The 12,094-nt window shown below is 42.7% G+C and overlaps 1 protein-coding gene across 2 annotated transcripts in view; it reads left to right on the forward strand.

Moving 5' to 3' along the window:
• Window positions 1-12,094, forward strand: part of gpc5c (glypican 5c) — a 113,110-nt gene that overhangs the window by 41,153 nt on the left and 59,863 nt on the right. The window contains exons 4-6 of one of the 2 annotated variants that reach the window (XM_037787255.1): window positions 4,684-4,850; window positions 6,019-6,075; window positions 6,908-7,030. In XM_037787255.1, coding sequence (XP_037643183.1) covers window positions 4,684-4,850; window positions 6,019-6,075; window positions 6,908-7,030 — 347 coding nt within the window. The remainder of the gene's footprint in view (window positions 1-4,683; window positions 4,851-6,018; window positions 6,076-6,907; window positions 7,031-12,094) is intronic. The other variant, XM_037787256.1, reaches the window with a different exon arrangement.

A 12,094-nucleotide genomic window follows, 5' to 3' on the forward strand; every position in this document is an offset into this window, starting at 1 on the left:
AGTTAAATAGTGGGTGACATTGGGCGACCAGATTGTATGTGCTTCTGCACATTTTAGCGTACAAACTATGTAAAAAGTGGAAGAGGGGGGTCTTCACTGACCGAACAAGCCCTCTTCATCCCACAATGCAATGTGCCTGGGGTGAGAGGGGGCTGAGAAAGTTCCCTAAGCTTTACTGGGTAATCCCTTGATAAATAAACTGGGAAGACAAGACCACCGCTGCTATCTGTAAACCAATACTCCCCTAGAGGAGGGATGGCCCTGGGCTTGGCTCGCTCTGAGCTGATAATATGTGCATAAGGCACAGATACACACATACACACACACATTTTGAGATAAATGCATTGAAACTATTCTATTCTGTTAATATGCAAACCAGTAAAAGACATGTATGTAGTTGTAAAAACACTGATCCATCCTGCCTCCAGCAGGAGAAATCAAATTTCATTTGCTAGCTCAAATACACATAGAAGACATGCCTTGTAGGTCTCTAAAGGTCTCCTATGTTGAAGACATGCATCCCACCAATCTGCCCCTTCCATCAGACTCTGTCCTCGGGCAATCACATGAGGAATGCTCCACAAAATAGCTGAAATTGTGAAGGTATAACAAGGACAAACAGGTGCTCCCACACATACAGAACCAAGTACTCGCGCTGTGCCAAAGTGGGATTTTCATTCTCACGCCATCAACAGGTCAGGAGATAATTGATTTATGGCCGTGTTGTAGCCCGTGGTATTATTCAACCTGTCGTCTGATTGGCCCTCAGGATTATGTGTTCATAAGATCCAACCCATAAGAGCACGTCTCCATTTTTCTCATGAGGATCCATGATGAGGATACTGTTTGTTTTCCCTACGATGACTTTGTGTTCTGTTTACACTGTTGTGTGCTTAGTTAGGCACAAGAATGATTTGTGTCAGCGGTTTTGTTTTGAAACGCCGGCCTTTCTCCCAATCTTTCCTGGCCTTCTCCAAAAGTAGCTCTTCTGCGGTTTGGGTTTTAAAAAATAATGGGGTAATACAAACAGAACTGTGAGTGACCTCCTCTTGATGTGCATATTTTACACGGATGTTTACATTTTTGGTCTCGGAGAATAGCAAAGTGTCACACAATGGCAGGTGAGAAATGGCACTGGATTTAAAACTTTTAGTCTGCCTCTTTGGAAAAGTTCACAATGACAGGATTAGATCCTCCGTTTATCACCACTGAAGAGAAATGATAACCTGAAGGGCTGACCTTTTTTGGTTGTTTTTCATGTGCTGAAATAAATGAAAAGCCTTTGACCTCATGAAATGTATTTAAAACTTAACGGGACAAGGCTGCCCATCAGTTGCAATAAACAAACATTCACAGCCCAGCATCATAGTATAACAATGCCCCAATGGGATTTTGATCATATTTGTAATATACATATTTTTTCTGTATAGTGCTTTGGTATGTTATGATGTGTTCAGATTTGCTGAAGTGCATTTAGCACATGGTATGCCCCAAATGAATAAAATAGAATAAGAAAAAGTATGAATAATTAAAGAAAAACATTATAAACACACTATTTCCTTCCTATTGTTACTGACTAGTCTTGGTTCTGCCCTTCTCACACCTGCCACTTTAACAGCCTGCCAGCTTAACCGCTTTCATACAAACACACACACACTCTTCCACGCGCTGTAGACCTCCCAAACACTGTAGTCTGGACATGATGTCATGGGACTGTATGTTGTCTGAAATACGTGTTTTGAATCTGTGGAATTGATGTTATAGAAATGTATTGCTAAATATGGAGGAGGCAAATGGTTCACCTCAATCTGCTATATTGTCTAAGTACTTTAAGTATTTAAACATTTAGTTAATAAACAGGTTTAAGCATGTTTGCATAGTAAAATGAATCAGCCTTGACGTTTATAGCTTTACTGCTTCTTGGAATTAACAGTGTTTTACTGAGTCATTTTTATTTTGTTGCTACAAACACTAGTGTACTTGCCAATGTTGATAACGCCGGACTGAGCAATGTTGAAAGCTCTGGCCTAATCAACAAAATATACACTTAGCTGTAAATTTTGGAATATCCTTGTTTTACCATTACCCTTGCTCAGATACTCTAATTTGGCAAACTTTGTTTCATAAAACAATCCATTTTACAGGTTTGAAATTTACAAGTGTTCCACTAAACGTCTGATGTTGTGCAGATGGTATGCAAATTAATTCAACAGTAACTGTCCGCATAAGCATTGCAGCACACGCAAAGAGCCTTGGGCTTAGTATGTTGATAGGGCTACATGGACCAAAACAGTTGCTATGTTCTATCTTTTCGCACCGCCGCAATGTAATGTGTGTGTGTGTGTGTGGCATGTTTGCATGTGTATGTGTGGCTGTGGGCATGTGTGGCTGTGAGCCGCTCTACCACATGTGAGCATGTTTTATTGGTCTGGAGGGAGTTAAGGTTAATGCAATAAAACAACCTTCCCCGTGCCCAACGTCGGCCTTAAGAGAGGATTTAAGACCAGAGTGGAGTTAGAAAAAGTGGGAGAGGAAGGCCAGAGAGTGAAGAGTGAAGTGCAAACGGTGCAGTGAAGACGAAAAACGTTCAGGTGGTTAGTTATGCCGCTAGTTTCGAAAGCATCTCTTGGGTATCCTGAGCCATTGACAATCCCACCGCCCAGGAATAGCTATCTGTTATGTGAAAACCTCCATTTATAAGGCACATGAGATGACGGACCTGCCTCACCCTGGAGGGAAAGTGTATTTTTAGCAGGCTTTGCAAGACACGTTTTGTGACTGTTAACACATATTTCAGCTGCTTCCAGACTTACTTCTCCAGACTCTTCCCAGCATGTGGACAGACACACCCCTTCAAACAACCATTTAAACACAGATGCTTGCCAGTTCCTTCCCAAATTAAGTTTATGTATTTGTTTGTGCATTGCATTGTTTTGGGCCCCCCACAGGCCGACTTTAACACTTGCATTGCTGTGGCAGCATGTCTAACTGTATGCGGAAAGGCTGTGCCATTGCTTTCATGTTTTTGCTAGTGAGGATGTCCAGAGCAGATCAGCAGGATTAGTATCGTGAGTTGATCACTGTATTGTTTAATATATTGGTATAGACCAGGGGTGCCCGAGCTTTTCCCCTTGAAGGGCCAAAACTGGAAATTGGTGCAAAGCAAACACCTATTGTATTGCATTGTTATGATGCCAAATAGCACTAGGATCCCAAGCTCCCTTAATTGAATACTTTATTCTTTTAGCTTTTATAAAGTTAACCCCTTAAAACCCACCTGCTGAATAAAATTTGGCACATTTCCAGTCATACCTAATTTATGCAATTCCAAGACTGTTTAGGGACCCCGGTATAAAGAAATATTCAAACACACCATATTTAGAATAGGCAAAAATAACTTACTAATTCAAAAAACTACATGTTTTTGCCCCAAACTGAATGTGATTATCATAAAGTGGGCATGTCAATAAAGGGGAGACTTGTGGGTATCCAAAAGAACCCATTTTCATTCACATATCTTGAGGTCAGAGGTCAAGGGACCCTTTGAAAATGGCCATGCTAGTTTTTCCTCGCTAAGTTTTAGCCTAAGCCGAGCTTACTACGGACTCCAAAAGATTATTAAAGATTTAAAAAAAGAAATTAAAATAGCTAACATCTGTTGGGCCAAATCAAACCTTATGGCGGGCCAACTTTGGCCCTCGGACCCCACTTTGGGCAGCCCTGGCATAGACTTTATGAAGTCTATAATAAACATGACTCAGCCCCTTATTCAAAACAGTGAATGATAAAAAGTATCCTTTGTCCAGGAAGCTTCTGTTCTGATATACTGTATGTATGAAAAAAATCACTATAAATGAGTAGGAAACCGTCCATCAATGAAGTCAAACTTAATCCTTCTCGCTGCTTCTTACTGTAAGGCTCCCTTTACTAAATCAGTGATGAATAAGTGGTGCAGCTAAATATTACTTAGTCCTGTTGGACGCCTTACATGGTAGAATGACTCATCCCTCTAGACAAAGCAGCGTATATACATTGGTTACTGTACTCAGCCCAGTGTGTACAAGAGCCATTACGCTCTGTCTCTCTGGCTAATTGAGCACCACTTAATAACACTGGCCAGAGGCTTTTAAGCCAATGAGATGTCATTGATTTTTACCTCTTGGTCTGAAGCACACACCCCTTCATTCTCATGACCCCGCTGTCTCCGCCGCTGGCTTTAATAGCCCACTGGAGATACTCGCCAGTGCTGCCAACTGTGCGCACGTGCACTCACCTCCATGAGGTAGTGGAATGTTCTACATTTTACTGTCGGCCCTCCTGGCAATAACTCACTCATCACACCATTTTCTTTCATCACATCCCTCACTTCACGCCCACCGTTTTCCCATGTTGTCCGTTACTCTGAAGTTCTCCGCTCCATAACTCTCTTCACCTCTCTTCACCCTGCAATCATTCAACTGAAATGTAGGCATTCCTCATTTCAAATTGATGGCGTCATCACTCTGAAAAAAAAAAAAAGTGTTCACTTTGAATAACTTATTTTAGTTCATATGCTCAAGTTCTTTTTCATCTGTGCAGGTGTCAATTGGCGGTTTATGGAAGTCACCCTGCAGCTCCACCCGTGCTGTTATATGTTTTCCTAGCTGAACATGTGTGTGTCTGTTTGCCCTATCCTCTCCACAGGTGGACAAGGTGTGTGGCCTGTCTACTGGAGAACCCACAACCATTCAGCCTACCACGCCAGAGGTCACGACCTCGACCGTGACCTCATCTTCTCTTCCTCCTCCATCTGCCGCCCCGTCCCAACCTCTGCCGGAGCAGTGGCTGGGGCAGTTAGCCCACTTGAGGAGGTAAGACAAAGCAATGAACTGAACTGTGATTAAGTCTAATACTGCCTGTTGTAAATCTAAATGTCCTCTATTTTTCTGGCAAATATTCAGCTGCAGCTTTTTTTTTGCTTGTACTGCTAGATAGTCGGCTAGATGGAAAGTAAATTTAAATTAAATGAAAACGTGTCAGGTCTGTATGACGTAGCCTGAGGGGTTGGTCAATGTCTCTTCAAAGCTGCCATCACTTCTCTTTTTCTTCATGTGGTTAGTTGGATCCAACACACACACACACACACACACACACACATATAGTATGTAAATGTAGTGCCCTCCACCTGGCCTCTGCTCCAAGGCAGCCATCCCATGCCCACAGCAGCTGGCACTGATGTGCCAGGAGAGGGGGAGCGTGGGTAAGATTAATCTTGACGGACCAACAATTTCCTGTTTACCCAGACAGCCATACCACCAATTCTGCACACCAGCCGGCCTCAGCTTAAATAGCACCACACACACGGAAACACACTCACACACACACACACACTCGCAGCATTGCCTGCCTGACCTTGTCCCAAACCATGAATCACTGCGCTGATGCCAGCCATAGCTGACAGGTCTGGCCTGGCACTGCCACCACCATTCATGGCAACACAATCCAGCTCCCCCCGCCTGCTGCCAACCCTGACCAGAGCACATGTGAGCGCTGACCACTTCAGAGACGTGGCAGCGCCCGCTGCAGAAAAAAGGGAGAATATTCCTCTGCTGAAAAATATGAAACGTGATACAGTAAAGCAACATTTATGTTTCGCTTTAATGGGAAAAAAATATGAATGTAGAAGCTCAGCAGAACTTTCTTTTGGCTTTCCTGTGAATATTTAACTATTTGTGCAGACGTTTGCTTGTGTGTTTGTTTACTGACTTAACATATACATTACATACCAGTTTTTAATTGTTGGTGTGGTGTGGGGAGAAATGGTTATTGATTCATGTGTGGTGTGGCTAGTCTCTGCATGTGCATGATTAATCACTCTCTTCCAGGGTCAACTGACTATCTTTTCTCCCTCCTCCCCATGTGTCTTGTCTCGTCATCCTTTTGTTTCTTTTTTCTTTCTCTCACGCCCCGCCTTTCACATCCCCGCATCCTCCTTGCTTGCAACAATCTCCCCCGGACTCCAACTCCCATCATTCCCAGCTCGTTCCCCCTGAAACCCTCCAAGAACAATAAACATAGTCTGAGAACACTCGCTAGGTAAGCATGAACCCAAGGGACTTATATCTCTCACTCTCTCACACACTGTATCCAGCAATGACAGCTCATGTTGTGACATTTCATTTACTTTTCACAGTTGATAGTCTTTAGGGTGGCTGATGCATTTTTTTGATATCTTAGAAAACAATTCGTATTCATGTCTTCTATTCTTCTTGATTCCCGACACTGACTGATTTAGCACATAACCTCTCATGAACCTCGCTGTTGTTGCTCATGTTGCCTCACGGGTGGCGACAATGTGCAGCCGATCAAAATATGAAGCCATTGTTTTGCTCGAGATGACAGTGTTTATATCGATAACATGTGTTAGCAGACTAAACTAACTGAGAAGAAAGTGCTGACTTAGTGAAGTGGTCACATTCAAAGCCACTCATTCTCTGGCACCATCTGTATTGTCACATGCATGTATTGTTGAGGGGAATGTTTGTTGTTGGTGATATGATACCAAAGTACTGAGAAGTGTGTATCAAACATGCCAAAAATACAGAAACAATCACACAACACATTCCTCACTTGTATATTTCTAATGTGGCTTGTGTGATTTAGAAAGATATCAACTCAAGTCAAGTCAAATTTATTTCTATAGCACATTTAAAACAACATGAGCTGACCAAAGTGCTTTACAGACATAGGCAGAATAAAAACAGGTCAACAGAGCAGACAACAAAATCACACATAACCACAGACAGAGACCAAGATAAACGCTAGTAAAAGACTGTTATAAAGAGCATTATAAAAGGCCAATTAGTAATCACAATTCATATGTGGTGTGTATTGAATGTCTTTTCCCCACGTGTCTGTTTTTCCATAGAGAGTTCTTGATGTACCTGCAGCGCTACAAGTCTTTCTTCGCAGCGTTGCCAGAGATGCTGTGCGAGGGGGAGAACGTAGTGGACGACTCCACGTGCTGGAGCGGAGATGATGTGGTGGAGAGGTAAGAGAAATGTTTTCCATTCACTATAAAGTTGACATTGTGGAAAGTAAAGACTTGACGAATAGAGATGAAACATTTTATTCCCTCACATTACTGATTTTCTGAACTAAAACTTTGAGATTTTCAATATCATCCCCTTCAGCTGACCCCTTATATGCCCAAAATTTGCCTTCTGACAGCTTTTGTTTTAGCTTGTGTAGCCGAGGGTTTCTTTGTTCCTATACTTTATGAAGATTCTAAATGAATAACACTGGAGGCTCCGTAGTCTGCACCCTTGTCAATAACAGCGCATCAGCTCTTCACACCTTCCGTTCCACCCTTTGCAATAAACTCCCTGGACACACTGAAACACTGCTTACAAGAGGGTTTCAGACAGCCTTTTGCAATGGGTTTATTGCGCATGTTCATCTAGCGATGATGATGAAATACACGATTTATCGGTCAGCCCCAGTTCTTTTCAGATTTAATAAGAGCCCCGAACATAGATTAATTTTGGTATTTAGACGTGTGCTGCTGTGCGAGCAGTTTGTTCCTTGTGCAACGTTTCATATCTAGTTGTTGCATAAACACATTTTTTTGGCAGCACTTTGAGATGAGAACTCTCATATGTGACACAAGTGACACTACAGTAGATGCTGGCTTCTTGTGTGCATCCTTTCAAACAGGTCATCCAGTTTCACCGGAGATTTATTGACTCTAATACCTTGCTTTGAAAAGTATGAGTTTTGAATACAGATTTCACAAAAAGTACCAAACCCTCTGCATATTTGTTGTTGTGTGCTTGTGTAGTATAATGTCAGTATGTGAGTCAGTGTGGCTGGCTGTTGTTAATCAATGTGGAAATAAGGAAGTCATTAAATCCATCTCCACATTGAGTGATTGCAGGCAGAGCAAATAGTTGCTACGCTCTCCTCTCCTTTTATATTAGAGTCAGCTAATGAGCTGTTATCTTTGCCTCTTTCTCTTTTTATACTCCATTCTGTTTCTTTCTCGTATTTATGAGGTTTTTTATGTTGTGCTGATTTATAGGTGTGGCCCTGGAACCCTTTTCCTGCTTATGGTTTTGGGTGCATCTCTCAGAGACTGAAGTACTAACTCTCTGTCTCTGTGTGTCTGCGTGAGTGTGTGTGTGTGTGTGTGGTTATGTTCTTTCTCAGTCAGCATGAGGAGAACAGAGAATTGATGCAGATCACTGAGCCAATGCGAGTCTGTAACTGATTCCCCCTGCTGGATCTGTTTTTTAAACCCTCTAGAAACTGACTCCACAATTATGACAAGGTTATGCTCTCCTTCTTCTGCGGTGGCCCTAAAGTGGCTCCCATTACCATGGCAACCTCAGCTCTTGGCACTGCCAGTATTGGCCCTGACGGAGGAAAACAGAAGTCCGGGGGATGCCTTTTCCCCACGATCCACCCTGAGTGTTTGTCAGATCCTTTGGCCCGTATCCGTTTTGCTTGATTAAGCCATACATTATGCTTTACATGAGAACATGGGAAAACATTAGGCACATGAACAGATGTCTCTGATTCCGAGAAGACCCTTTTATTATCCTCAGTGGTTGGCAAAAGCATTTTGTCAAGAGATTTTCATGAATAAGTTAGGATTTAATTAGCTTTAGTTAGCTTTCAAATATCCTCCTCTCCTCTCCTCTCCTCTCCTCTCCTCTCCTCTCCTCTCCATATCCTTGCCCGGTATTCTCCTAACCCTTCCCCACTGCAGAGGATCTGCCAGTGGCTGAGATATGTTGAGCAGACCACGAATTCATCAGGTCCTGTCACAATGTGTCAGCACACAAAGTGCAGTAGGCAGCCAATGTGTGTGCGCTAGGCCCGTGATCAGGAACATATGAGCGAGTAAGCACGGGGCGCGGCAACCATTCAGCACCTAAAAACACAAGAAATCTCCAATCTTGTCAAGATACGGCTTCTTTGTCCGTATTCAGAGCCCGCTCTTTATTTCTGCGCTCTGTTTGTGTGTGAGTGAGTGAGTGTGTGCCACTTTTACTACCAAGGGCACTGGTTTTTCAAGAACAGTGCTAATGGGTTGTAACGGTGTGTTATCACACACTCCCTGGTGAGAGCCAGGCCTTTGCTTGTGGTGTCAAGTGTTCTTGGGTTGAATAAGAAAACAGTACCCTACTGAGACATTTGGCACCAGTCATAAACTGCTCAGATCGGCCTGTGGCTATTCAGCAAACCTCTTCCACTGTATCTGACTCTGCTGGCATGCATTAGAGAGAGAGAGCGACAGGACAGGACAGGGCATGAAAAGGGTTGGCGTTTCAGCGCCGTGGTGCCCCCTGTGCCTCCCTGTGCCCCTGATGAGGGAAGCATGATAGAGTGATGTGGGGGGAGGAGGGCCTTGGCAGCATAAAGACCTATTGTGGAGTCAGTGGAGTGGGGCACAGCCCTGCCGTGGGGACCCCCAAAGCCTGGAGGGGGAACAAAGACCCTCCTATGAGGCTGCATGGGAAAGGCTTGGACATCGCTTCCACTACTACTGCCACTGGCCGCACCATGCCTGGGAAAGTTGCATGAGAACGGCAAAAGGAGATGATGAGAGAAGGGTAGAAAATATGACAAGAGATGAGAAACAGTGTGTGAAGTAGACACCAATATCACAAATGGACATGCTAAGCTGCTGTGGTGTGGTGTGGTGTGGTGTCTGACTTCCTGTGTGGCGGGCACACAAAGCCTCTGAGCGCTTGGTGGGTTTCCCCCACACACAGGAGCACATAGACACACACACACACACACACACACACATATCAATCCACACAGGATCCATATGCTAGTCAACAGCTGGAGGGGTTATTCATTCAGACACAATAATACTGTGCTCAGGCGATACACACATCCACATGTGAGAACACACACACACGCACGCTTGTATGTTGTAATACTTCAAAGCACATGAAAGGCGTTGGGGATTGAAATTCCCTCCCTCTCTTTATTCAGCATCTGATGACAGAGGGGCGAGCGGGGGGCAAGCAGTTGTACTTACATCTAAAAATGCATGTTGGCATGCGTTCAAACATCTCTGAACATTTACAGCATCGCACGTGTGAATGCTTTACACCATCTTTTCCGGAAAGATAAGATCAACCGAAATTACCACATTCTTTATTTAGATTAGCCAGTTACTGTGTACAGCTATTGTATTGCTCTTATCACAAACTTAAATAGTTCAATGACATCTTTCTTCACTATAATTATTCTAATGATCTAATCTTTTGACACATACTTAGAGATAATGCGTGCAGGTTATGAAACAATGCCACAGGCTATGTAGCCACTGTTATGGCATCATAAGGACCTTTATTAGCGCCTTGACTGAAAACACATGAGAAGGCAACCTCGATGAGGGTTTTATTAGACAATAACTTATTGTTAAATTTCTCCCAGACCTTAACATACCCACAATAATTGGATATGGATTGCAAATTGAGGGCAAATAATATTGCAATTCAGGACAGTTTTCAGATCAAATAATTCACTCATGCAAATCAGGTACATAACAAGGTCACAGGTGGCAAAAGAAAGCCAAGTGGAGCGGATGCCACAGTTAAAAAATTGTAAATTTTGACGTGGAAAGAGTGAAAAATCATGGCGTGTCAACCAATCACAGCTAAGATCTGTTGTACGTTGTATGCAGCATCTCACGTTATAAATGAAATTGGACTTATTTCTGACGCAGTTCATGCAGCGATCTGTTTTACCAGTGAAAGTTAACTGCAAAAACCGTGGAAGCAGACAGTAAACATCATTTGGAATTACAAAATTATGGTTCTATCCAAAAGCAGAGGATTCTGTGTGTCGATCTTTCCTTGGACGTCCTTGATTAAATGATGTGAACCAGGAGGGAGTTGCCTCTTACATTCTAAGCTGATGGTATAATAGAAAGAAGTCAAAGAAATGGGGGAGAGTGAATGAAGTCTTTCTGTTTGTACAGCCTAACTCTGCATATACACTGCATGTGTTAAGGCTGAAGCTGGTAACTCTGAGCAAATGTGATAAGAAAAAAGTTATTTTTATAAAATGGTCAAAAAAAGTTTGTCACTCTGTGTTCTCCTGTGGCATTTGCAAGATTTCACATCGCCAAAGGAAAACAACCAATCAGAGCTTAGGAGTCTCTAACGCAGCTGGCAATCACTGCTTGCGAAACTCGCGAACTCCGATCAAACTGTCAAACTCGTTGACGCTAATCAAATATGAATCACGATTCTGTTACTGTAATGCCGTTTTCTCTCCTCAAATGTTTTCAGAAACACATTGTAATGTTCTGTTTAGCTGTAAAAGGAGAAACAATTGAAAACAGTTGGGCAAAAACCAAGCAGCTGCCCACAGACTGTTCAGCTCCAGCTCAGCTCTGACTGGTTGTTTTGGCTCGGGCATGGTCAGAACAGGATTTTTTCCACAGATTATCTGTCTCATGCACATACTGTCAGGATACAGTGACAGTTTTATAAAATTAACTTTTTATCATATTTGCTCAAAGTTCGCGACTGCAGCTTTAAGAGATGATTTAGATGGACTTTGGCACTTCATCAGCGTTTTTCTGACCTACAAACTCTTTTGGGATTCACTTTGTATTGAGCTGATTCATTCACAGACAGAGTGTATATTCTGTGGGGAGGAAAAGAAACAATCTTCTTCTGTCTAAGTAAGTCAGCAGTCAGAGATCATAATGCTTACTGGACAGCTCTCTACAGTACCACCTCTCTCTGTATTGACCTGTATGAGGAGAGAAATTTATTTCAACCCCAAGATAAAACCCCTCAATAAGCACCAGCAGGGCCTGAAAAAAACATGACTTTTTATTTTTTCATTTGAGTTTTGTTTCATTTACTACAGTAAAGCTTATTCATTCAAAGTAATTCAACACTGAAGCCCCATGGCGCAAGAGTGTGTCAAATTGCGGTCAAATTGCTGTAGGGATGAGATCTTAACATGAGTGAGTGTATGCACATCCTGAATAAGAACTCATCACTATAGTTTGGGGGATGATTCTAACTCTTTGGATTAGCTCAAGATAGACAGATAACAGATAATACAGCAGTGCGAG

Source organism: Sebastes umbrosus, chromosome 12 (genome assembly GCF_015220745.1).
Source record: "Sebastes umbrosus isolate fSebUmb1 chromosome 12, fSebUmb1.pri, whole genome shotgun sequence".
NCBI classification, from domain to species: Eukaryota; Metazoa; Chordata; class Actinopteri; order Perciformes; family Sebastidae; genus Sebastes; species Sebastes umbrosus.